The 27,163-nt window shown below is 34.9% G+C and overlaps 1 protein-coding gene across 3 annotated transcripts in view; it reads right to left on the reverse strand.

Moving 5' to 3' along the window:
- Nucleotides 1-27,163, reverse strand: part of CFAP299 (cilia and flagella associated protein 299) — a 591,216-nt gene that overhangs the window by 346,927 nt on the left and 217,126 nt on the right. For 2 of the 3 annotated variants that reach the window (XR_015250377.1, XM_025922322.2), the window contains exon 3: nt 11,479-11,569. Coding sequence is in view for 2 of the 3 variants with exons in the window: in XM_025922322.2 (XP_025778107.1) it covers nt 11,479-11,569 (91 nt within the window). In the remaining variant the exon portion in view is untranslated. The remainder of the gene's footprint in view (nt 1-11,478; nt 11,570-27,163) is intronic. The other variant, XM_086704767.1, reaches the window with a different exon arrangement.

Here is a 27,163-nt window from a genome sequence, read left to right on the forward strand (position 1 = left end):
TACCCATGTACAGTGGTTTCTTTGAATGACTCTGAAGGAAAAGTTGTAAGCAGTGCTTTTATACCAGCTTCAATAATGCATATTTCAAAGCCCAAACTAGTCAGCCATGTAACTGTTTACACAGTCAACATTCAGTGGGAAAATAAGTGTCAACAGGTTCCACTTTCTCAGCCCGGAACAGCATGTGACCTTTCATTACAATCCTCATGAGTCTCTGATTAGGAAGGGCATATTTTATTTTTGTTTTTTTTTCCATTCAATAAATTCAGGATTCTTAGTTTACTACCATATGAAAAAGGATAACTCACCCCAACCCATCCCCACTCTGCCACTTAGCCACTTAAAAGAGTAACATAATCCCTATTACATTAGAAATAGTGTAGGGAGGGTCAATGTCTTTTCCATCTTTGTTTATGGCAAATGGCAAAGTGGTTTGCAGAGAGTAGAAAAGTAATAAAGTAGACTGTGGTTTCCTATAACATAAAACATAATCCATTACGTAAAGTATTTGTTTTAATATTCTGATTTCTATAATATCTTGCTAGTGGCCACCAATCTTTAGATCTCTAACAAAATCTATATCTGATTGTCTTAAGGAAACCTTTCAACCATCTTTTCTAAAAAGAGATGCAAAACCATTCAGTGCTTCCCTTGAAAACTATTGCATGTTTTCTACAATTTCTTTTTTATTGACTATTGTAGCTCTAGCAACACTATAATTTTCTTTTACTGCAGAAATCACACTTGTTACATATTTGTCATGTATCATGTAGTGCGCCAATTTTCTTTTCTGAATTTTCTCTTCAATAATCAATATTATGATGAGGGTGTTCTTTCACTCCCTATACTATAGAACAGGGTATTTGGCTTGGAAAACTTAGCACAGACCTTTTGTGATCTGTAATACTGGGTAAGCAATAAATCTAGACCTTGAATCTAGTTCCTATCCACCTCTAACTTGTATGCTCTTAACTACTTGAATACAGTAAATCTTCTAATGCTAGGATCACACTTGTCTCCCCATTAAAAATTATCAACTGCTCATGCCCTACTGAATCCCCCAAATAGAAACACAAGAATAGTACTCAACCCCCATTTCCTACATCAAAACAAATAACATGCTTTGCAGTTATCTCCAAAATTACTGAACTCCATCTTTATCCACTATTCATTCTGTCATTTCTTTATCCCAGCCTTTTATTATCTATTATCTAAAATGTTATAGTGGCCTTTCAGTTGGCCTCCCTTCTCTTATCTTGTTCCCCATTCCTACAGAGATATTTATTCCCACCTACTGCTGCCAGTGTATTCTTAAAATGCATGTCTGATCACATCAACCATTTGTCTAAGTTCTTTGAGTGTTACTCATCATCTACAGAGCACTGTCTATGCTACTGAGCACAGCACAACAGAGCCCTTAGAGATGGCTGTTGCCTATCTCTTTGGCTTCCTGACCTTTTACCCCACATTAATTTGAGACACATTTACAATGTAAAATTGACTGGGCTTGGTGACCAAGTGGATGTAAGATCTGAGGAGTAGAGGAGGAAAAGAAAATTAACTTCAATGCATACAAATGTAAGTATCTGAGGCATAGCAATGTGTAGATAAACACTGGAGTAGACTTTAGGAGATCTTCTTTCTTCAGTTATCTACTTAACATTTCAACAACTTCTTTTGTCATAACAACTCAAACTCAATATACCCAAAAGCAGATCCATGATCTCTTTTTGCCCCATTCCTGATCTTTGAGTGCACCATATTTATCCATCCATCTCTCCAGCTGTAGAGGCCAGTTATCCATGTCCACTCCCTTTGTTTCAACCCTGGTCTTAACTATATCTTGTCACCACATCCTTTTCAATATTACCTTCTAAATATCTCTCAAATCAGTTCTCTTTGTCTTCCCTCTCATCTTCCTGATCCAAGCTATTATTTCATCTTTTCAAATCTGATTTTGCATGTATTGGCATGTATCTTGCATGTTTTATTCTCTCTGTAGTTCATTCTCCATACGAAGATGTCCTAATTATTTTGTCTGAAAATCTGATAGCCCAAGAAAGAGAATGAAATCAAAAGTCAGAAGAAAGTAAGAAAGCTAAAAGATAATTATATCATAGATACCAAAATAGGAGATAAACCTATTGATAAACTATGTAAAGAAATCTAGAGTAATCTAGAAGGAAGTAGAAAACTATTGTCTCACACTGACCCATTTTACTTCTTTATTCTAATTTCCACCTAGTATTTTCTTCACACAATCATCACATTTTGACCATTAAAATTTTCTTTAGTCTCTATCATAGCCATGAAATGTTCTCAAGATATTACATCTTCATTCAAGCAACCTCTATAATTTTACCATTTCTGTAAAGGTATTTTTGGAGATTGCAAGGGAAAAAAGAACACTCTTAATCCCAGCTTCATTTAAATATTTAACCTATTTAACATTTTCACTGATTTTTCTAAGAAAATGATTTCTCAGAAATCATCTCAGAATATTTCACATGAATATCTCACGTATTCACACAATACGCTTAGTTATCTGATTTTTTAAAGTTTTTATTTAAATTCCAGTTGGTTAACATACAGTGTAATATTAGTTTCAGGTGTACAATATAGTGACTCTACACTTCCACACAATATCCAGTGCTCATCACAGCAAATGCACTCCTTAAGCCACATCACCTTTTTAACCCATACCCCCTACCCACCTCTCTTCTCATAACCATCAGTTTATTCTCTATAGTTAAGAATCTTTTTCATGGTTTGCTTCTTTCTCTTTTTTCCCCCCTTTGCTCTTTTGTCTCTTAAATAGCACATACGAGTGAAACTATATGTTACCTGTCTTTCTCTGACTTATTTCCCTTAGTGTAATACTTTCTAGCTCCATCCATATCATTGCAGATGACAAGATTTCATTCTTTTTTATTACTGAGTAATATTCCATAATATGTGTTTTTTCCATAATAATATTCCAATATGTGTATATATATACATATATACATGTATATGTATATCTTCTTTATCCATTCATCAATTGATGGGCATGTGGGCTATTTCCATAATTGGACTATTGTAGATAATGCTGCTATAAACATCAGGGTTCATGTATCTCTTTGAATAACTACTTTTGTATTCTTTGGATAAATACCTAGTAGTACAATTGCTGGATTGTAGGGTAGGTCTATTTTTAACTTTTTGAGGAAACTGCATGCTGTTTTCCAGAATGGGTGCATCAGTTTGCATTCCTACCAACAGTGCAAGAGGGTTCCTCTTTCTCCACATCCTTGCCAACCCCTGTTGTTTCTTATGTCATTGATTTTAGCTATTTTGACAAGTGAGAAATGATATCTCATTGTAGTTTTGATTTTATTTCCCTTATGATTAAGTGATATTGAGCATCTTTTCATGTGTCTATTGGCCATCTATATGTCTTCTTTGGAAAAATGTCTATTCATGTCCTCTGCCCATTGTTTAACTAGATTATTCATTTTGGGGGAGTTGCATTTTATAGATTCTTTATATATATTGGATACTAACCTTTTTTTAAAAAAAGAGAGAAAAAGTGCACAAGTTGGGGAGAAGACAGAGGGGGAGGGAGAAATAATCATAGGCAGGCTCCACACTCAGCATGGAGCCTGACACGGGTTTCTATCCCAGGACCCTGGGATCATGACCTAAGCCAAAATCAAGAGATGGACACTCAACTGACTGAGACACCCAGGCTCCGCTGACTACTAACCCTTTATCAGATATATCATTTGCAAACATTCTCTTCCATTCTGTAGGTTGTCTTTTAGTTTTGTTGATTGTTTCCTTCACTGTGCAGAAGTTTTTTTTTTTTTTTTATTTTTATGTAGTTCCAATATTTTATATTCGCTTTTGTTGCCCTTGCCTCAGGAAACATATCTAGAAAGAAGGTACTAAAGCTGATGTCAAAGAAGTAACCACCTTCTCTTCCAGGATTTTTATGGTTTCAGGTCTCACATATAGGTCTTTAATCCATTTTGAGTTTATTTTTGTGTATGCTGTAAGAAAGTGATCCAGTTTCATTCTTCTGCATGTAGCTGTCCAGTTTTCCCAACACCATTTGTTGAAGAGACTGTTGTTTTCCCATTCGATATTCTTTCCTGCTTTGTCGAAGATTAATTGACCAAATAGTGGTAGGTTCATTTCTGGGTTCTCTTTTCTCTTCCATTGATCTATGTGTCTGTTTTTGTGCCAGTACCATACTGTCTTGATGACTACAGCTTTGTAATACCGCTTGAACTCTGGAATTGTGATGTTTCCAGCTTTGATTTCTTTTTCAGGATTGCTTTGGCTATTCGAGGTCTTTTGTGGTACCATACAATTTTAGGATTGTTTGTTCTAGCTCTGTGAAAAATGCTGGTGGCATTTTGATAGGGATTGCATTAAACGTATAGATTACTTTGGGTAGTGTAGACATTTTAACAATATTTGTTCTTCCAATATATGAGTATGGAATGTCTTTCCATTTTTGTGTCATTTTCAATTTCTTTCATTAGTGTTTTACAGTTTTCAGAACAGAGGTCTTTCATCTCCTTAGTTAGTTCATTCCTAGGCCTCTTATTGTTTTTGGTGCAACTGTAAATGGTATTGATTCCTTATTTTTTCTTTCTGCTGCTTCATTATTGGTGTATAGAAATGCAACAGATTTCTGTACATTGATTTTTGTATCCTGCAATTTTACTGAATTCGTTTATCAGTTACAGAAGTTTTTTGGTGGAGCCTTTCAGGTTTTCTGTATATAGTATCATGTCATAGAAGGAACATACCTCAACATAATAAAAGCCATATATGAAAAATCTCACACCTAATATCACCCTAAATGGGGAAAAACTGAGAGCTTTTCCTCCATGGTCAGGAACAAGCCAGAGATGTCCATTCTTACCACTTTTATTTAACATGGTACTGGAAGTTATAGCCACAGAACTAAGACAACAAAAATAAATAAAAGGCATCCAAATTGACAAGGAAGAAGTCAAACTCTCACTATTTGCAGATGACATGATACTGTATACAGAAAACCTGAAAGACCACCAAAAATCCATAAATTTATGTCCATCTACACATCAGTGTGATTTGCCTCAGAGTTTCTGGATATCTAGAACCAAACTTACTTATTTTTTTTTTCCAAGCACTTATCATAAACATGCACTTAATGAATGCCTCACTGAGGTGGTAGTGTTTAAAACTTCATTAGCATAAGCAATTAGAAAATTACACTTTCTCAGAAAACAATAAATCTCCTTATAAATGAGAAAGAAATGGTTAATTATTTTAGTTTTTAAAGAATTTTTGTATCTTTAATATAAGAATCATGAGGTAGAAACATTTTCATACATGCATGGAACACATTTAAAATAAATTTAGGGGCATGTAGGTAGCTCAGTCAGTTCAGCGTCCAACTCTTGATCTTGGGTCAGGTCATGATCTTACAGTTCATGAGACTGAGCCCCACATCAGTCTCTGGGCTGACAAAGCAGAGCCTACTTAGGATTCTCTCTCTCCCTCTCTCTCTGCCCCTCCCCACCTCAAAATAAATAAACTTAAAAAATTTAATTTAATTTAATTTAAGCTAAATTAAATTAGTTATCTTAGTAGGAAAACATTGTATCTGTCATATGAAGCACTACATACTTAATAAAAATCCTTTTAATATTTTGTATATGAATTGTACATAAGTCTCAATGTTTTGTCTAATCTAAAACAAGAGTATTTGCGGGAAAATGTAAGGAAAGGATGTGTTTTTGTATAAAGTATTTATATATGTATATATATGCATATTCACAAATTATACATACACTTATATGCAGTATATACTACATATGAAATTCAGAGACATTCATAATATTGATTATTGAATTAAATCAAGTAATCTTCAGATTAATACAAGCTTTAAAAATGATTTATCTAAACAATATTTAAGTCCATAGCATTTGACCCACTGATTCACTGAAATCTTTATTTATTGTTTTACATGTTTATTTATTCTGAAAGAGAGAGAAAGGGAGAGAGTGGACACACAAGAGCAGGGGAGAGGTAGAGAGAGAGGGAGAGAAAATCCCAAGCAGGGTCCGCACTGTCAGCATGGAGCCCAACGTGGGACTCAATCTCATGAACCATGAGATCAAGACCTGAGCCAAAATCAAGTCAGACACTTAACTGACTGAGCCAACCAGTTGCCCCTCCACTGAAATCTTTAAAGGAATTATATTTCCAAGAATTTGTATTCTTTTAGTAACAGTTATACAAACTTTTAATTGTCATAAAACGCTGTTCCTTCCCAGGTCATAAAGCTAAGACTACATGTCTACGCAGTAGGTTTGTAGAAATGGTATGAGTGTATATAATAAGCAAGTAATCCTATAACTTCAGCATTGAAAGTATTAGGGTGGAGGCCCACTGGGAAGTGGGGACAGAGAAGAATGACGTTTCCCCAAGCTCTAGGCTCTATAGCAGAGTAAATTCAAGGCCTAAATGGAGAAAACTAGTAAATCAATTTTGCAATTAGTTGACCAGAGAGAGAAAGAGAACACCCAGAACAAGATTCAATTACACCAAATAGCATTTGAAACCTGGGATCACCCAACTTAACAATAAAATAAAAAGTTGTGAGTGTGGGAAAGTAAATCCAATCTTTTTCTAATTTCCTAGATGCATTTAACGAAAATTACCTAAGAAAATTGCTATGGAATTAGCCCTTCAAGCCTTATTAGGCCATGCAGATCAATTATGTCAGTTCTAAAACTATATCATAATTTTTCCAGCGTGTACTTTCATTAAAATGAAACAAAAAGAGTAGCAAGTGAGCCTCTGGGTTGAAATTCTCCATTTATTTTGTACTCACTATGTAGAGAAATACTAATGCTTAGGAAATAGTCATGTCCCTTGTAGAGTTCAGACCTCATAAAATTCACATATAATTTCTGCTGACAGCAAATTAATATAGATTCAAATCTCATGAATATTGTATACTTTATAGAACTACTTTTTAAAAAGCATATCCATTTACTAAATGGCTTTTAAATAAGCTTGTGATCGTCATAATTAGCTTTGTCTAAAACATGTTGTATCCTCTTATAGTTTTCTATAAACCCATTTGGAGTCTGCTTTAAGCCTAGAGTAGGAAATAGAAAATTAAGCCTTAAATGCCACTCTTGATATAATGATATGTATTCTGCTGATTACAATAATACCACAAATTCAAAGGCCCAAATAAATGACCATGTTATTTTCGTGTCAGCAAACTATGAGTCTGATAAGATTCCAATTTCAAAATCAGTGACCACCCATCCAACATAGAATGTTAACTCTTTAGCATACTCAATAAAAGTTAAATCTGAGGCCTTCTCTAGGGAAAAGACAAATCCATAATGATGTAATTAAAGATCATTCAGAGCAATAATGCAGAAAAAATAGATACACTCATAGCAGAGCTGTCTCATCTTCCCAAACTCAAATTCACCAACCAACTTAGCTGGTGTGCCTATAGATCTTTCTTCCCTCCTGCTATAACTTTACAAATGGCTTCTGCCCCTCTCAAAGACAAACCCTTCCCTAGTGTTCTGGACCCGATCTTCCTTTTAAGGACTTCTTTTCATCAATCATTTCCTTTTTCTCCTACACCATCAATACCCCTCTCTCTACTGGATCATTCCTATTAACATAAAACATGGGTTAATATTATCCATCTAAAATTAAAACACAACAAAACAAACTACTTGGACTCCAAGCCTTACTCCAGTGACAGTGCAAAAATCAATAAACAGTTGTTTCTCCCTATCTTACACACTTTTTTCTTTTTTTCTACCCACTCCAATGAGACATTTACCCATTCCCATCACTGAAACAGCCCTTGCCAATGTAACCATGATATTTACCTAGCCAAAAACAATGTCAAACTATTTATCATTTGTTGTGGGTTGAATCATGCCCCCCAGCTGTCCAAAAAAGATATGTTGAAGGTTTAACCCTTGGTACTTATGAATGTGACCTTATTTGGAAATAAGGTTTTTGTATGTATAATAAAATTAAGATTCGATCATATTCAATTGGGGAGGAGGATCCAATATGATCGGTGTTTTTATGAAAACAGAAGACAGAAACACAGGTGCAGAAGGAGAATTGTGTGATAATGGAGGCATAGATTAGAGTGATAGGTCTACAAACCAAAGAACACCAGTGATTTCCAGAAACACCAGAAGTTAAGGGAAAGGCATAGAAGAAATTCTCCCCTAGATCTTTGGAGAGAACTTGGTTCTGCCAGCATCTTCATTTCAGACTTCTGTGAAATAAGACTTTCTGTGAGAAAATAAGTTTCTGTTGTGTTAAGCCCCCCAGTTTGTAGTAACTTGTTACAACAGCCAGGGGAAACTTAGGCATCATCTTATTTGACCTCTCAGCAGCATCTGACATGGTGAGCATTCTTTCCTTTAAAATTGCTTCTTCTCCCATGTTTGTAGCATTGCTCCCACTTGACTTTTCTTCTACTTTTCTCCTACTTGCTACTTCTCAGTATTGTTTGCTGGCTCTTTCACACATTCCAGATCTCTAAATGTTGGGGTTTCATAAAGATTTATCATTGGACTTCACTTTTCTTTACCTATACTCTCCGCCTAGTAAATATCTGCAAGTCCATGACTTTCCATACCATTTAGGTATAGGTATCTTTCAGATTTATATTCTAGCCAAGACTTCTCCTCTAAGTTCTAAATCCCTATACATAAAAGACCAATCAACTTCTCCACTTGAGTACCTAAGAGGCATTACAAAATTAACACTGCCAGCACTGCACAATTTCATCATTGACTCTCGAAACCAGCATTCCTCAAGAGTTCTCCTGCCACAGTGAGTAGCAACATCATCTACCTCTTGTTCAAGCCAAAAACCTAGTAGTCATCTTGCTTTTCTTTCTTTAATATTCTACATCAAACACATCAGAGTCCTTTCTGTTCTGCCACCAAAACACAGACAGGATTCAGTAACTTCCCTCTATCTCTAATAGTACCACCTTGAAAGAGTTTCACCTCCTGCTGGTTGATTACAAAAGCTCCCTATCTTACCTCCTTGACTCTGTGCTAGGCCTCCTTCGCACATTTTCCACCCCATACAGCAGCAGTGAGATCAATCTTTCTAAAGTGTAAACCAGATTAGGGTTACTTCTTTAAGTTGCCCATCAACTCTCTAGTTCAAAAATTGAAGAATATAAAAATTAAAATTAAAGAACAAAATCAAAATTCCTTAAAACCTATATGTTCTGGCTGTGACTTCCACTCTGACCTCATCTGTCTCTACAATCCCTTTCAATAAATATATTCCAGCCATTCTGGTCTTTTTACCATCTTTGAATATGTCATAATTGCTATTATCTCAGGAACTTTTAATATGCTGTACCTTTTTCTTGGGCTATCTCTCCCTCTCAAATCATTATCTGTTTGGGGTGTCTCTCCCTTCAAATTCTGTGGCTATCTTCTTCACTTCTTTCAAGTCCAACAGATGTCACCTCCTCAAAGTTATTTTCCTATATACTGTAGCTAAAGCAACCAACTACTCTCTATTCAATATCTTTTTATTCAATTTTATTCTTTTATGTTTTCCATAGTACCTATCCAGAGCTGAAATTAATTGTGCCACTTTTATTTTGCTTACTTATTTTCTATCTCCTTCTCTCAACTATAAACCCTTTAAGGTCATGGATTCTGCAGTACCTCAGTGTCCCAGGGACTAGAACAGTTCCAGGCAAGAGCAGGTGCACAAGAAAATGTATTGAGTGACTGGCAAATGGATGGGAGGTGGGTAAGAAAATACATAAGTGTATCATTTAGGATGCTATGATAGCAATTTACTTAAAATAGAATGGTAGTTTGAATCAAAGTAAATGATAGTTGAGAGGGTGAAAAGTGAAGTGACTTGATTTATACTTAGGAGAAATTAGTGGTTCGTTCAACATGAGTGAGAGAGAGAGCAGGGAATCCATAGTGACTGACATGCTTCTATCTGGGTAAATGAGTGGGTAAGTCTGCACTCATTATTAAAGGAAATTGCAATAGGAGAGAAAGACTTAAAAAGATATTTTTGAGAGGAAGTATGCCACTTTGGTTAAAAATGTGGGTTTTGGGTCTCTAAAGCTATTTATGTTTGTTGGTTCTAATGTCTAACCATGGCCATTTTTTTCAACTTTATGGATTCAAATTTCCACCCTTACTATAGATGGAATTTTTCTTGTCAAATATATATATATATATATATATATATATATATATATATATATACACATATATATGTATATATATATATATACACACACACACACATATATATATATATATATTTTAATCTGTATGGATGTTTTTTTAATCCCTGTCTTGTTTGATCACTAATGATCATTTGCTCCTTCTTGTAAGTCCTTATGATGGATTCCTGTGCCATCACATTCTTTTGCCTTTATTCCCATCTTTTTAGCTGCTCTTTCTATTTGGAGTCAGGTAAATTTCAAACTTTTCTGTTGTAATTTACAAGGCCTATCAGAGTTTACTCTTTATCCATATTTCCAACTTCACCTCTTAAACTTCACCTGTCCAACTCCTCCAAGAATCTCCCTAATTTCAAGTCCAGGTTAATTCTATTCAATTGGCTGACCAAAATATGATCTTTTCTCTCTCTAAAGTATAGTGAGGATTTTGTCCACATGTAAAATTTTCAAGGGCCCTGACAGTGAGAAAAATTCCAACTACTTTTTGAGAAAACTTTAGTAAAATAGACCTCCTTATACACATATTTTTCTGTTGCTATAAATTTTTCATCACACTACTTCTGAGGATTTTTCTGTAGGTCACATTTGCCTTTTTTCATCCTTGACTTGGAACGTTTTAAGACCTACAGAAGACTGATATTACTAGTATTATATTAACAAAATGTGAAAGTAAATATGTATTCCAAAAATATTAACACTTTTACATATATTATCTAGCATACATTTTAATATAGTAATAATATATTATCCATGGTGATTAAAAATTATGCTTCTCCATCATGTGGTTTGTATCACATCTCCAAATGTAGGACTACAAGGCAGACGACAGGACTATCTTCTGAAGGCAGTATGAAATCAGGTAGGCATAGGGAAAAACTTGGGGGACAGTAGATGATGTGACTTGGTAGAGCATACCAGGAGGCTGAGCTAGAGCAGGAATTTTCAGCATAAGACCAGCACAAAGAGTCGTGCATTTTCTCTACAATAGATGTATGGGATTCTATTTTTTATTCACCATTTGGGTACTTCCACAGTTGTAAGTGGGAATAAATTTTTTTTCTATATAAATTGTATAATATATAAAACAAAGAGCCTTATTATATCCCTCATGAATTACTTCTCAGGGAAGATATTAAAATGTATATTATTGACACCAACTGTGCCTTTAATGTATACACTTTTAGGATGTAGGTACTCACGCTCACTTTTCCATTGTGATTGTCTTCTTCTCTCACTGCCAGAGCCTTCAGAAAATTATCTTGCAGGTCTTTACCAGCACTTGTTAATGTCCTGCAAAATGCAGGTCTTCAGTTACAATATATTAGAAAACAAATATATTAAAGGCACTCAGGGACCAACAACCGCACTTTATTCCAAGTGACAATTCCTTATAACACAAAAACTATACACACAATCATTATAAATCGTACACAATTATTATAATTTACTACATTCCTCGATATAATTTTATACAGTTATAGAATCTTTACAAATAATTGGAGTCAAGTGCATAAATAATATATACGTCTATATCAATACTCAAGCCAGAAACAGTTAATTTCATTTACATGCCCATTTTATTCTTTTTATCATACCATTCAAATTCAATGTATTTATACCTCTCACTACCCACAATAATTTTAGATTGCCTACAATTTACATATAATTTATTTACTTAATATAAGAAAATTAGAACACTAGAAACCTAATCCAATTCCCTTACTGGGATAAAGCATTAATCTTAGCTCTATGAGGATATAAACAAAGCAAAAAAAAAAAAAAAAAAAGGAAACTAAGTTGAGTTATCTTTGTCAGATAAAAAGAAACAGGGGTGCCTCTGGCTCAGTTAGTGGAACATACGTCTCTTTATCTCAGGATTGTGAATTCAATCCCCACATTGGGTGTAAAGATGACTTAAAAAAATAAAATATTTAAAAAAAAGAATTCAAGAGAAGTAATAAAATGAGTAAGCTGGGATGTAATATACAACACGGTGTAACTATATTAACTATAATTAATAATACTGTATATTTGGAAGTTGATAAGAGTAGATCTTAGAAGTTTTCACCACACAAAAAAAGAATTTATAACTGTGTGTGGCAATGGATGTTAACTAGACTTACTGGGGTGATCATTTATATACACATATATACATATATTGAATCATTATGTTGTACATCTGAAACTGATATTATATGTCAATTTTGTCTTGATAAAATAAATTTGAAGAATTCAGGAAAGAAATGGCTATTCCTGGAACAATTTTTTTTTTAAATATTGATGATATCAGGGCACCTGGGTGGCTCAGTCGGTTAAGCATCTGACCCTTGATTTCGGCTCAGGTCAAGATCTCATGGTCATGAGATCAAGCCCTGTGTCAGTCTCCACGCTGAGTGGAGCCTGCTTAAGATTCTCTCTCTCCCTCTCTCCCTTCCCTCTTCACTTGTGCCTCAAGCTTGACCAATGCCATTTCACCTCATGAGATTGTATGCCATAAACAGAGAGACACAAGAATAAAAATCAGTTGGGGTTATAGTGTCTGTTTTTAATTCCTACTACATAGCTACTACATTCCTACTACATTCAGCCTTTTCTTCCTATCCATGATAATAGGTATCGGTACTCCTCCAATAAATTCATTTTTTTGTTTAGTTCATTAGAATTAGTTTCTATTGGGGCGCCTGAGTGACTCAGTCGGTTAAGCGTCTGCCTCTTATTTTCATCTCAGGTCATAATCTCATGGTTGTGAATTCAAGCCCTGCATCAGGCTCTGTGCTGACAGCATGGAGCCTGCTTCACGTTCTCTCTCTCCTTCTCTCTCTGCCCCTCCCCTGCTCACTCTGTCTCTCTTTCAAAAATAAATACATAAAGTTAAAAAAAAATAAGAATCATTGATATATATCATTGATCAATTATATAAATGATATAAGGTTTTGGTTGTGAGCAACCAAAACCAACTATCTTAATTAGACAGCCATTGTATTCCAATTAAGATAAGCTATTCAATTAAGATACTCTAGAGTCCTAAAGGTTTCCACATAGTAAGTCTCCCCACACCTCCCACCCCAAACACACCTCATTTTGTTGTAAATCCTCGGATTATTACAGATAAATTATAGTCAAATTTGATTACCAACCTCAATCCCACAACAACCAAGGTAACATATCATTATCCATTTTGCATGCTTCTTTTAAATTTATCTTCTATAGTTTATGTATATACTTGTATAATTATAAAAACATACATAATATCATTTGGTGAGTTGTTCAATTTATTATATATTTTGCACTTATTGTTTTATTCCTATTGTTGTTATTGTTCCTGGGAACAGATGCTTATGAGAGTGCTGAGGAAGATCAAAATTATTCCCAGGTATATCAGACATGAAAAGCTGGAAGAACAGTATTTAGGTACTATCTGTTAATGAGAAAAGAACTCCTGATATTCTGCCAGGCCTGGCTCTCTTGTTAATGACTGAGGTTTTTAACAGACATCTAGGCCAGACAGGAAAAAGAAATAGTAAGAAGTAGAATTCTTGCTGCCCCTGGGCACTCACTATAACAAACACTGACCTCCCTTTTCCATAAAAATTAAGCCCTAGCTTTTAGCTGGGCATGAAGCTTCCTGGAATAAAGACTGCATTTCCTAGCTCCTCTTGAAGCTAGGTAGGTCTGTATGGCTAACTTTTGCACAATGGATTCCAAATGAAAATTATATAAAACTTCTTAGAGGAGGGAAGGTACACTTTCTCCTGTAGCTGGAGAGCAGTATAATGACTGTTGCTTGCTCCAGCTGCTATCTTGACTTAAATTGGAGGCCACCATTATGGAGAAACAAGGAAAGAAGCAGCGACCCTGACACCCAGGAGCATCAGTCAGCCTAGATGGGTAATATCTCCACTGCTGAAATATGAAACTGAATTTACATTTTGTTTCAGATACTGTTTGGGGCCTTTTCTATTATTTTTCACTAAACCTAATCCAAAATAATATATTCACCACATGAAATTTGCTCACCCTTCTGAAGAAAGATGCTGTGGAATTGGCCTGGGGACCAAATTGGACTTTAACCTTATTTGCAACAGTCTAAAGATTTCCCAGGGGACTGTATTATTATGTAATTAAATTATTTTTTAAATAGTCAGAAAGTTAAGTCTTTTAAATGGAAGCATGAGGTAATGACAATTAAGCTGATATATAAGATGGGACATCAGTCTTTAATTCCCACTCACCAACTGATTAGTCCAAGTCACCACATTTTTCTGAACCTAGGTTTCATAATGGACTAAATAATCGCTAAGCCTCTAAGCACCTGTAAAACTTGTGATTTAAAATGATCATACTTGGGGCACCTGGGTGGCTCAGTTGGTTGAGTGTTCCACTTTGGCTTAGGTCAGGATCTCACGGGGAATCAGGAGTTTAAACCCTGCATCAGGCTCTCTGCTGTCAGCGCAGAGCCCGCTTCAGATCCTCTGTCTCCCTCTCTCTGCCCCTTCCCTGATTGCACTCTTTCTCTTTCTCTCTCCAAAATAAACATTTAAAATAAATAAATAAATAAGATGATCATACTCTATCATCAGTTAGCATATATCCTTAATTTGCAATTAGTCTAAAAGTGACTATTATACTGACATTATATTAAGATCATGCTGCTCTTTTTTTTTTTTATTTTTAAGTCTTACATACATAGACTCGTATCATTTCCTATAACCTCTATGAGAAATATAAAAGTATTTTTGTTACATAAACTGGGAACAGAAAGGATAAGATCTAAAGCTCCTAAGCTATATGCACCAGAGTAAAAACGTTATATAAATAATCGATTATTATACCATGCTACATCTGAGAACCGGAAACTTCTCAGCAAGGGGAATTATTGAGCAAGAAAGTTAATGCAGTGTGTGGTAAGGAATCCTTACATCTTTAACCTGCATTACTCTACTTAACTAGATTTATTTAACAGTCAGTGACCTGAGACAACTTGCTTAAGTAAATATTACAAAAGAAGTCACTTCCTCAAGAAGTGAAGTAGGTCTGTTACAAAATATTAGGGTTATAAGTTTTATAAAGGCAAATACTCCATCTTTGTCATTTACACTCCACTATACTTTGAAAATGGATTAAAAGATCTACAGATGATTTAATTTTTTACCAGCCATGTTTAATCATTAGCTAATGAATTTTATATAATCACACAAGAGTGAATCTAAATATATTCTTAATCCTCAACAATTAGGCTACTGTTTTTATGATTTAGTTATATTGTTTGTGTTATCACACATATTCGTATTACTAGATTAACACTCAGAGTAAATTTTAAAAAGAGGAAAAAAATAGAAAACTGTTAAAATATAATATTTCCATAAGTTATTTTCTTGAGTTCGCTTATTTTAAAGATTATAAATTCTTTCAGTAAATATTCATGAGCTATTAATCATCTTAAAATTTTAAATGTAAAATTGAAAGTTTTCTAATAAGCAAAGTTTGAAGGATCACTGGAATGTGTTGTAATGAGCAGTTTCTGAATAAGCACTGAATCAAATTTGAGATTAAATCGGTCTTAATAGAAATACTTTTTTTATCTATTGGGAGTCTTTGTACTAGTCTCTATGCTAGGTATTTTGCAAATACTTTCAATTACCTTCAAATCAAGCCCTAAGGGAGGACATGTTTATTTCTACTTTAGCAATAAACTTGATTGTAATCAGGTGGCATCAGTTTATAACTTGAATATCACTAACTCCAAAGTTTTATTCTACTATACTGAAGCCTCACAATATATCAAAACATCATATTGATATCATAATATTTTGACAGAAAACAATGAGAATTCACTGGTGAGATGAAACCTAAATTAACAGGAATGGGGATTGACCTTCATCAGAAGGTGCCCCTAGGAATTATCAGGGGCTGGTGGTCTTGAAACCTCTGTGGAAAGCTAATCAGCCATAATCATCATTCCAATCTAGCCTAGAATTCTGATCAACCACTTGTTCAGAGGTAGCTTTGATTTTTTTTTAAATCAGTAAAATCTAGCATAGCCCTATATTCAATAATTCTAGAATTTACTAGAATTCAGTAATTCAGCTCATCTGCACTTGTTTGAATATGTGATTCAACTTCTCTATGCATCAGTTGCTTTGCAATGATGTTTTTGTATACTTATTTTGGAAAAATTTAGTGGAGAGTAAAGTCATCTCACCAGTCAAATATTATCTTTGTAGGAAATTAGCACACATCTATGAAAATCAGTTTTCAGAAATACCTTTATTTTCATGGATAAGTTTACCGACCAAGCTATTTGTATTTGTAGGGTCTCAAACAATACAAATTTTGGTTTTAGAGGCCAAAATGGAAAATTGTTTGCAACTTTGATTAAAGATATGATTTGATTTATCAGTGTGTATATTTGTAGACAATTTATTTGAGTATTAAATATGGGAGCTATATTTCTTTTTATTTTTTAAAAATATTCATTTAATTTTGAGACACAGAGACAGAGAGAGTGCAACAGGGGAGGGGCAGAGAGAAAGGGAGACACAGAATCCAAAGCAGACTCCAGGCTCTGAGCTGTGAGCGCAGAGCCTGACACAGGGTTTGAACCCATGAACCATGAGATCATGACCTGAGCTGAAGTCAGATGCTTAACTGACTGAGCCACCCAGGCGCCCTTGGGAACTATATTTCTATTGCACTTTTATGTAGATCACCTGTTGCTTTGTCTTGTACATTTTCCCTAGGACAATACTTTTTTTTTTTTTTTTTGCCTTGCTTTTACATAAATTAGGAGGAAAGAAAATCCTACTTTTCCTCAAATCACGTTTTATAAATGTTTCTAACATTGATAAACATCTTCACATTCCTCCTCTCAATGTATTATTGTATACTTTGCTATGTATAATCAAGCTGGGCTGCTATAACAAAATACCATCGATTGGGGGTCTTAAACAATAGAAATTTATTTTCTCACAGATCTGGAGGCTGAAAGTCCAAGGAGAGGGTACCAGCATGGTCTCCTTCTGGTAACTGCTCTCTTAAGCAACTCACTGTGTTTGTACTAGTATCTCATTGTGCTTTTATTTATGTATTTATTTGTTTATTTTGAGAGAGAGAGAGAGAGAGAGTGCGAGCAAGTGGGGGAGGGGTAGAGAGAGAGGGAAAGAGAGAATCCCAAGCTCCATCTCACAAACTATGAGATCATGACCTGAGCCAAAATCAAGAGTTGGACACTTAACCAACTGAGCCACCCAGGTGCCTCTCTCACTGTGCTTTTAATCTGCATTAATCTGATTACTTTTGTTTTGTTATATACATACTTTTTTTTCTAAATTGTGTATCCTCCAAAAGCTGCATGGATACCAACATTTGTAGAGAAGGACTAAAAGCAACTAATGAACAATTTCAAGTCATTTCCTTTGAGCATTAATTTAACAAAAGAATCTACCTTTGATATCTAAGGGATTATTTTTTAAAGATCTAAAAGGGAAAAATAGTTGAGCTAAATCCAATGTGTGGTTTTGAGTCTCTTGTATTTTCTTGTAAACTATTCTTAGTGGCTTTTTCTTTCTTTCTTTCTTTCTTTCTTTCTTTCTTTCTTTCTTTCTTTCTTTCTTCCTTTATTTTTTTAATTTAATTGAAACAAGCTTCCTTAGGAGTCAGGTGTATCAGGATTACATTTAGAGAGATTTATAGTTTAGGAATTTTTATACTACATACTGTGATCTCCATGGAATTTCCAGGAGGTCATCAATATATATTCTAATAACTTTCAGAGAAGAAAAAAAAGACAACTTGACAAATGAGATTCATTCATTGGTAAGAAGGAATGAGAATCAAATTTCCATTAAGATAAATGGTACCACTTGTCCCCTGCCCCTTTTCTATATGAAAGAGTTTATAAATTACCAAATGTAAAGCTATCAGAATCTCCGGGAAGAAGTTTCAACTATTAGAAGCACACAGAAGAAAAATAAGAAGTGCTAACATGCACACTAGACAGCTGTTTCTTTTCATATGCTATTTTGAGGAAAAACTAAGTGGGAGTCCTGAAAACTGTGCTATCTTACATCAGTCAAACTCTACTCCCCTGGATAGAAACTGGTGCTCTTCTTTGAAGGGAAAAAATGGCCTGGCTTCTGTCTGAGAAAGTATCCCTGAACTCCTCTTCTTTTGGTATATCTGGCAAGTTTGTCTAGTTAATTCCTAAACATGGTAGGTTAAGATGTTCTCACACTTTAAGAGGGATTAAAAAAAAAAAAAAAAAAAAGGTTGCTTAGACAGTACATCAATGTTATTAGTCTCTAAATGTGATTTTATTCTGAAAACACATTCAGATATAACTTTATTTTTACTCTCTTCTGGGAGGTATCTAAACCTTTTATCTGACTTGAAATATACTTCCAGATCTTCTGGCTATACAGTGAAAGCCAATAAGAAAGCAAATAAAGTAAGCTCTTATTTGCTATCCCTGCGTCCAGACTCCTCTTTACCTGTGGGAATCCTGCCTCATCATTCCATAGAACACTGAGCAAGTAGGCTTTAGAAAGATGAAGGCCTTCAGGCTCAGCATCTTTAGACTCTACATGCCTAATCTCAATGTGTGTGTCTCTAGTTAATAATACTTCTAAGATATTATATAAAGAGGTGTAGAATTTGATACAATGGAAGAGGGCTTGTCATAAATGAGGGTGGTGGGCTCCCATCAGAAAAGCATACAGATAAGGGGAGGGACTGTAGGGAAGAAGAGATGTATCGATGTGAGACTTTGGGAAGAAAGATACCTGAAGAAGACTGTTAGGAAGGCTTGCTGCGTTATGCCCTCTGTATAAACTCCTGTGTTTCCTCTCTAATAAAACTGGCAGAAGCTCTTAACTAAGAGGTTAAGTCTGACCTCTAGGGATAAAGAGAGTTTAGAAACGAGACAATATTAGAATGAGAGACAGAAACAGAGACAGAAGGGGAAAGGGGGGTGGATGGAAGTATCCCAGACTATGGTGTCATCTAAGGAAGGTTCAGCAAAGCCATATCCATATCTTGAACCAAAGTCAGCCAATACAGATTCATGGGTCCACCTTACTATCCTGGTCACACTCAGTCATTGGGAGAAAGCAGCCCAGGGTGGGGAGGTGTGGTTTTGGTGCAAATGCACAACAGGTTTCAAAGAGCAGCATCTGAAGGGTTACACTTTCTGTATAAGATGTATTCTTTTCACAACCACAATCTCTCATCCAAACCCAAACTCTCCAGGTTCAAAAACACCAACATAATAACTTCATTTGTTTTACCATAAATATAGTCTCAAAATAAAATTGCCAATATTATCATCAACATTATGCCTACTGAAAACACTTTAAGACTTTTTGCAGATCTTTTTCTCCTTAGGGTATATACTTCTGGGGATAAATGGCCAGATTACTGTGCTTTAAATACACTTCACTTAGAGAAGTTTCTTACTTTATGCTATGATACCAGCTAGATACACAATTAGGTTCATTGTTGATTTTGTTTTAATTTGAAAGATATTTCCAATTCAGCCTTATAGTTACATAAAAATATTCATAATTCTAAAACCAAATCTATAATTTAGAGTTTTAGAAGTCTAGTTTCCATCTCCCCCAGTTCCATCTACCCTATTCCATTCTCTCCCTTCAAAATAGAGCATCATTTTATTTTAATTCCAGTTAACATGCAGTGTATAACATAGTGATTCAACACTTCCATGCATCACCTGGTGCTCACCACATGTGCCCTCTTTAATCCCCATCACCCATCTCCTTACTAACCTCCCCTCTGGTGACCATCAGCTTGTTCTCTATAGTTAAGATTCTGTTTCTTGATTTCTCTCTCTCTCTCTCTCTCTCTCTCTCTCTCTCTCTCTCCCCTTTGTAGAGCATCATTCTTTAATTTTTTTTTTTGAGAAAAAGAGAGAAAGTGGGGGAAGAGCAGAGGGAGGGAGACAGAGAATCTTAAGTAGGCTCTGTGCCCAGCGCAGAGCCAGATGGGGGGCTCAATCCCACTACCGTGAGATCATCACCTTAGCTGAAGTCAAAAGTCGGATGCTTAACCAACTGAGCCACCCAGGTGCCCCTAGAGCATCATTTTTAAAAATATCCTCAAATTGCTTTTTTAACTGTTATTATTTTTAACATAAGCATATCTATTTGTCATCTAGCTAGCTATGTATTTACTTCTATAAATAGTAGTCTCCTACACATTTTCCCCAACATTGCCATTTCACTTAGCATTATATTCAGGGAACTATACCATAGGAGTAAGAGACATTTATAACTATTTTTTTAGTTGCATAGTGCTCCACTGTAGGAATATATAACAGTTTAGTCACTTAGCTACTGACGGTCATTGGTTTGCTTCCTGTTATTTGCTATGATAAATATTGCTTCAGTGTTTAGCTTTATGCATACATCATTTCATATTTTTGTCACTATATTTTTGGGATAAATTCCTAGAAACAGGATTACTGGTCAAAGACTACATGAATATTTTATTTAGTTAAACACTCCCAAATTACCCTTCAATGGGGTTGGGGCACTTTGCAGTCCTCCCTACAATTTACAGGAAAGCTACTTTCTGCACAGCCTTATTAACAAAGTAGTCTGTAAAGCTTTTAGATTTTTGCTGATCTAATACATGAGAAGCTATCTCAGCATAACTGTGTATTTATCTTATCACAGACAAAAGTGAACATATTTTCACACATTGAGAGACCATTTGCACGTCTTCTTTAAACTGTATGTTTATACCTCATTTTTTCTATAGTATTATTGGCCTCTCCTTTATTTTCTTCTTTCAACATGAAGAATTTTAGCTCTTCTCTGTGATATAAGTTGCAAATATTATCACCAGCTTTTTGTTTGTCATTCTACTTGTGCTGCATTTTACCATGAAAATGTTTTATTTTATATTATTAATATGATCTGTAAATGGTATAAAGCATTCCCTTATTATAGATTTTGAATCACTTACCAATTTTCTATCATGTTTTCTTCTAGATCTTGAAATTTTTCTTTTTTTTTATGAATTTGGTATAACATTTATGCCTCTAATTCCTTGGCAATTACACTGATGCACTGTGTGATAAAGTAATCCTCTTTTAACTTTTCCATTTGGGTATTCAATTATCCCAACACCAATTATTTAAAACTCTATTTTTACCACTTACTTTGAGATGATGTCTTCTCATATACATTTGAGTCTATTTCTGTGTTTTCGATTTTGTTTCATTGCTTTGTCTGTTTGTGTATCAGTACCACATTAGCTTGATAACAGAAGTTACATGTTTTAATATCTGGTAAAGGTAACCCTTCTCGTTGTTCTTTTTCAGGGTGTTTTGTTTTGTTCTGTTGTGGATATTCTTGCTTATTTGCTTTTTCCAAATGGATTCAATAATTAAATTATCTAGGTCATGAAAAAACAAACAAAAAAAAAAACCCTCAAACACTGATGACGATTTTTCAGGATTATTTTAAATTTCTAAATGTCATAGTTTGTGATTTTAAAGATGGCTGCCTTGACTAGAATGCTATGAAAGACTGGAATGAAACTGGAGTTGCAGCTTCTCTGTGTCATGGTAATCCATGTGTACAGTGGCTCCTGTAGATGTGAACTTGATATTGCCATACTTCTCAAAAACAGGAACATATTCTTCTTGCCATACCTCCAGTCCTATGTTTAATTGATTCATTAATTTAATTAATTAAATGTTGTATTAGATTAAAACGACAAGTTTGATGAGTGTGATCATCAAATTGATCTCATAAAAACTATCATACTTTGTACCACTTACTCTGTTTTTGTCTATAATTACAGTGAACCTCTACTGTGGCCTATTTTGGATAGTTGCATTTATCTATAAAATTTATATACTTCCTCTAATAATATTTACAAATTTACTTTCATAGTGTTGCATAGTCTCTACTGATTTTTTTGAAGTCTTCTGTTTTAATAACTATACCCCATCCTAGTCATTTCTCATTCTATGTATTTTCAATGTTTTCCTTTTGTCTTAGTTGAGTTAGCTAGTAGTTTGACTATTTTGTTGATTTTTTTCCCTAACGAACTAGCATTTGGATTTATTCTACATTTTTTATCTTACCCATTTATTTCAGATTTTTTTTTTTAAATTTTTTTTTTTTTTTCAACGTTTATTTATTTTTGGGACAGAGAGAGACAGAGCATGAACGGGGGAGGGGCAGATAGAGAGGGAGACACAGAATCGGAAACAGGCTCCAGGCTCTGAGCCATCAGCCCAGAGCCTGACGCGGGGCTCGAACTCCCGGACCGCGAGATCGTGACCTGGCTGAAGTCGGTCGCTTAACCGACTGCGCCACCCAGGCGCCCCATTTATTTCAGATTTTTAAACTAATGTCTTCTTTTTCTTTTCCAGGATACTCTGTAGTCTTTTCCTACTTTTTGAATTGGGTGCTTAATTCGTTTTTATTTTTTTTTCATTTTTATTTATATAGATATTTAGTGCTATATATTTTACTCTGAAAACTGCTTTAACTATATCCCATAGATTCTGACAGTTGTATTTCCACTATTCTTATTTTTAATAAATTCTATTTATTTGCTTCCCCTTTGACTGAATAGTTATTTAATTAGATGTTTTTTTAATGTCCCACTTTAAAAGACTTTTTCATTGTTGTTGTTATTGATGTTGTTTTATTGAATTGTGGTCTCTTTGTAGTTATGGGAAAGGGAGTAGTTAAGGGGTTTTTTTTTTGTTTTTTGTTTTTTTTTTGGTGTCACTGTATGTCAAGAGATAGTCCAATTTGGAGAATGTTCCATGTGGACTTCAAAAGGGAAGGTCTTTGTTATCAGAGTTTAGATTTGACTATATATTTATAAAAAAACCTAATTAATTGTATTGTTTTTTATTTCTTTAGTAAATATTTGTCAATTACTCTGTTTGGATTGAGTGAATGTATTAAATCTCCTATTACTGTTTCTGCTATTTATCATTTCCTCTACTGTGGTTTCTACTTTATAAACCTGTGTTATTAGGTTGGGTAATTATTAAAACTCTTATTTCCACAATTGTGAACTATAACTTGAAGCCTTATAATTTGTCCTTCATTGTCTGTTAATGCCTTTTTGACCTTAACACTAATTTGTTAGATATCAAAATTGTAACTCTTACTCTTTTCTTTGTGTTTATCTAGAATATTGTGTTCTTTTATTTTTTATTTCTGTGTTTCTTTAAGTTAGATTTCTCTGTATAAAATATAAACTACTTTGTGTTTATGGTTCAATTAAAATCATTTACACATATTGATGTGATCGATAAATGAGGCCTCAGTTTTCATATTGCTATATATATATATATATATATATATATATATATACATATACACATATATATGGATACGGATTTCTATTGTATCATAAACATTCACGCACACAGTTTTTCACTAAGAAGTCTATGTTGTTACATCTTCCTCTATATATTTCGTGGCATAAACGGGTTTGTATGTTACGCAAATGATTATATGAAACTCTTGTCCTCTCTCCCCCTCCCTTTTTTTAGCTAATATTCATTGTTTCTACTATGAAAATATTTAATTTCAGTACCAGTATTTATTCTTCCATTCTTTCCTATTGCTAAATATCTTATTTGAAATACTATGCCTTTTACTCTCAGTTAACACCTATACCGCAGTTAGTAAACTTACTCTATTTTTCACATACTTTCCCTTATTTTCGATAGTTTCTGTATTATCAGTGCACATATCATTTTTATACTATGCTGTCTCCCTTATATCTAATTTAGTCTTAGTTTTACAGATAAATATGTATTTAATGTTTACACAAGTCCTTTGGAAGGTGTCTTCCCAGTCATTTTGGGGGTCTGAAATACATTCTTCAATTCTTCAGGAAGGGTTCATGGGAACAATACTTCCCGAGTTCCCACATGCTCATGATAGCATGTTTACAGCCTTTATACATGAAGTTTAGTTTGGCTGGATATAGAATCTTTGGCTCATATTTTCTTTTCTTGAGTCTCTTAAATGTTACTACACTATTTGTGGGCATGAAACATTGAAAAATCTGATGACAACCTGAGTGTCTTTCCCAGTAAGTCTTGGCCTTTTTGCCTTTATTCCTAGGGGCTTTTTTTTTTTTTTTTTCCTTAAATTCCATTTTTCTAGACCATGTCTTCTTGTTGGCTACTCTGTGTTTTTTCCCAGAAAGTTAATGTTCCCTTCCAGTGTGTAATTTCAAGTCTTTTATTTCAGAAAGTTTCCTTAAGGTATAATGCCTACTTTTAATTCCTTTGCTTTGCTTTTTCTTCTCCAGGGACTCCTATTACATACACTTGTTATCCATGTTCATTACCATTTCATCTGGTCTTAAATATGTATTACTTCCCTTCAAGCCCTTTTAAACTCTTCATTCTGAATAATATTTTTTTTCTCCTTTTTGTCTACTACCCCTCCTAAAGCACTGTGCGTGGTATTTATTCACATCTATTTTCCTTTTAGTTTATTCTTTACTTAACAAATGTATTTTTTCTTTCTAAATTTTCCTGTGTTCTGTTAGTGCTCTAGCTTTTATAATAATGGGAATCCAACTTTTTTAAAAACTTATTAACACTGTCTACAAGATAGAACTATATACAAGGTGATGTCACTCTGATGTCAAATGCAAGCGTAAAACAAAGAAAAAAGCACTAGACAAATTCAACATTGATGAAAATGTCTAATTGCTGCCTTTTACCAATTCTTGGCAACCCAGAATGAACCAGAATGAAAAAAAAAAAAAAGAAATAACAGTATATAATGTAATATGATTGCTGTGGGGTTTGAGATAATTCATGCAAGGCCCTTTTCACTTCACACGGCACATGGAAGGTACTCAGTAAATGAAACTATTTTTGTTATCATTATCACTACCATCATATGATGGAGGAGCAAACAGAGATAGCTGAGGTGGTAAATTTTGGGTTATGTACTTTAACACTTAAATTCTGAGTCTCTTGCTGGGCTTCTGGGAAGATGGAGACGTAGGAGGACGCTGGGCTCACCGCGTCCTACGAATCACTTAGATTCCACCCACACCTGCCTAAATAACCCAGAAAATCACCAGAAGATTAGCAGAACGGATTCTCCGGAGCCAAGCGTAGACAAGAGGTCCATGGAAGAGGGGCCCCTCCTGAAGCGGATCACCGAAGGAAAAGCAAGCTGAGCCTGCCCCTTCCGCCTCTGTGCACCTTGCCAATCCACCCCAGATAATACGCCAGATCCTCAGCACCACAAGCCTGGCAGTGTGCAAGTAGCCCAGAGGGGCCACGCCACCCCACAGTGAATCCCGCCCCTAGGAGAGGGGAAGAGAAGGTACACACCACTCTGACTGTGGCCTCAGTGGTGGGCTGGGGGCAGACATCAGGTCTGACTGTGGCCCCGCCAACCAACGCAAGTTATTCAAGACAGCACAGGGGAAATGCCCTGCAGTTCCGCACCACTCCAGGGACTATACAAAATGCTGAAATGTAAGGATTCCCCACAAAAAAAACGAGGAAATAACGACAGCTAACGAACTGATCAAAAACGATTTAAACAATATAACAGAAAGTGAATTTAGATTAATAGTCATAAAATTAATCACTGGGCTTGAAAACAGTATAAAGGACAGCAGAGAATCTATTGCTAAAGAGATCAAGGGACTAAGGAACAGCCAGGAAGAGCTAAAAAATGCTATTAATGAGCTGCAAAATAAAATGGATATGACCACAGCTCGCATTGAAGAGGCAGAGGAGAAAATAGGTGAACTAGAAGTTAAAATTATGGAAAAAGAAGAAGCTGAGAAAAAGAGAGATAAAAGAATCCAGCAGTATGAGGGGAAAATTAGAGAACTAAGTGATGCACTAAAGAAAAATAATATACGCATAATTGGTATTCCAGAGGAAGAAGAGAGAGGGAAAGGTGCTGAAGGGGTACTTGAAGAAATAATAGCTGAGAACTTCCCGGATCTGGGGAAGGAAAAAGGCATTGAAATCCAAGAGGCACAGAGAACTCCCTTCAGACGTAACTTGAATCGATCTTCTGCACGACATATCATAGTGAAACTGGCAAAATACAAGGATAAAGAGAAAATTCTGAAAGCAGCTAAGGATAAACATGCTCTAACATATAAAGGGAGACCTATAAGACTCGTGACCGATCTCTCTACTGAAACTTGGCAGGCCAGAAAGGAATGGCAGGAGATCTTCAATGTGATGAACAGAAAAAATATGCAGCCAAGAATCCTCTATCCAGCAAGTCTGTCATTTAGAATAGAAGGACAGATAAAGGTCTTCCCAAACAAACAAAAACTGAAGGAATTCAACACCACTAAACCAGCCCTACAAGAGATCCTAAGGGGGATCCTGTGAGACAAAGTACCAGAGACATCGCTACAAGCATGAAACCTAGAGACATCACAATGACTCTAAACCCATATCTTTCTATAATAACACTGACTGTAAATGGACTAAATGCACCAAACAAAACACACAGGGTATCAGAATGGATAAAAAAACAAGACCCATCTATTTGCTATCTACAAGAGACTCATTTTAGACCTGAGGACACCTTCAGATTGAAAGTGAGGGGATGGAGAACTATTTATCATGCTACTGGAAGTCAAAAGAAAGCTGGAGTAGCCATACTTATATCGGACAAACTAGACTTTAAATTAAAGACTATAACAAGAGATGAAGAAGGGTATTATATAATAATTACAGTGTCTACCCGTCAGGAAGAGATAACAATTATAAATACCTATACACCGAATATGGGAGCCCCCAAATATATAAAACAATTACTCACAAACATAAGCAACCTTATTGACAAGAATGTGGCAATTTCAGGGGACTTTAATACCCCA

This window comes from Puma concolor, chromosome B1 (genome assembly GCF_028749965.1).
Source record: "Puma concolor isolate L17-30 chromosome B1, mPumCon1.1.hap2, whole genome shotgun sequence".
Classification (NCBI taxonomy): domain Eukaryota; kingdom Metazoa; phylum Chordata; class Mammalia; order Carnivora; family Felidae; genus Puma; species Puma concolor.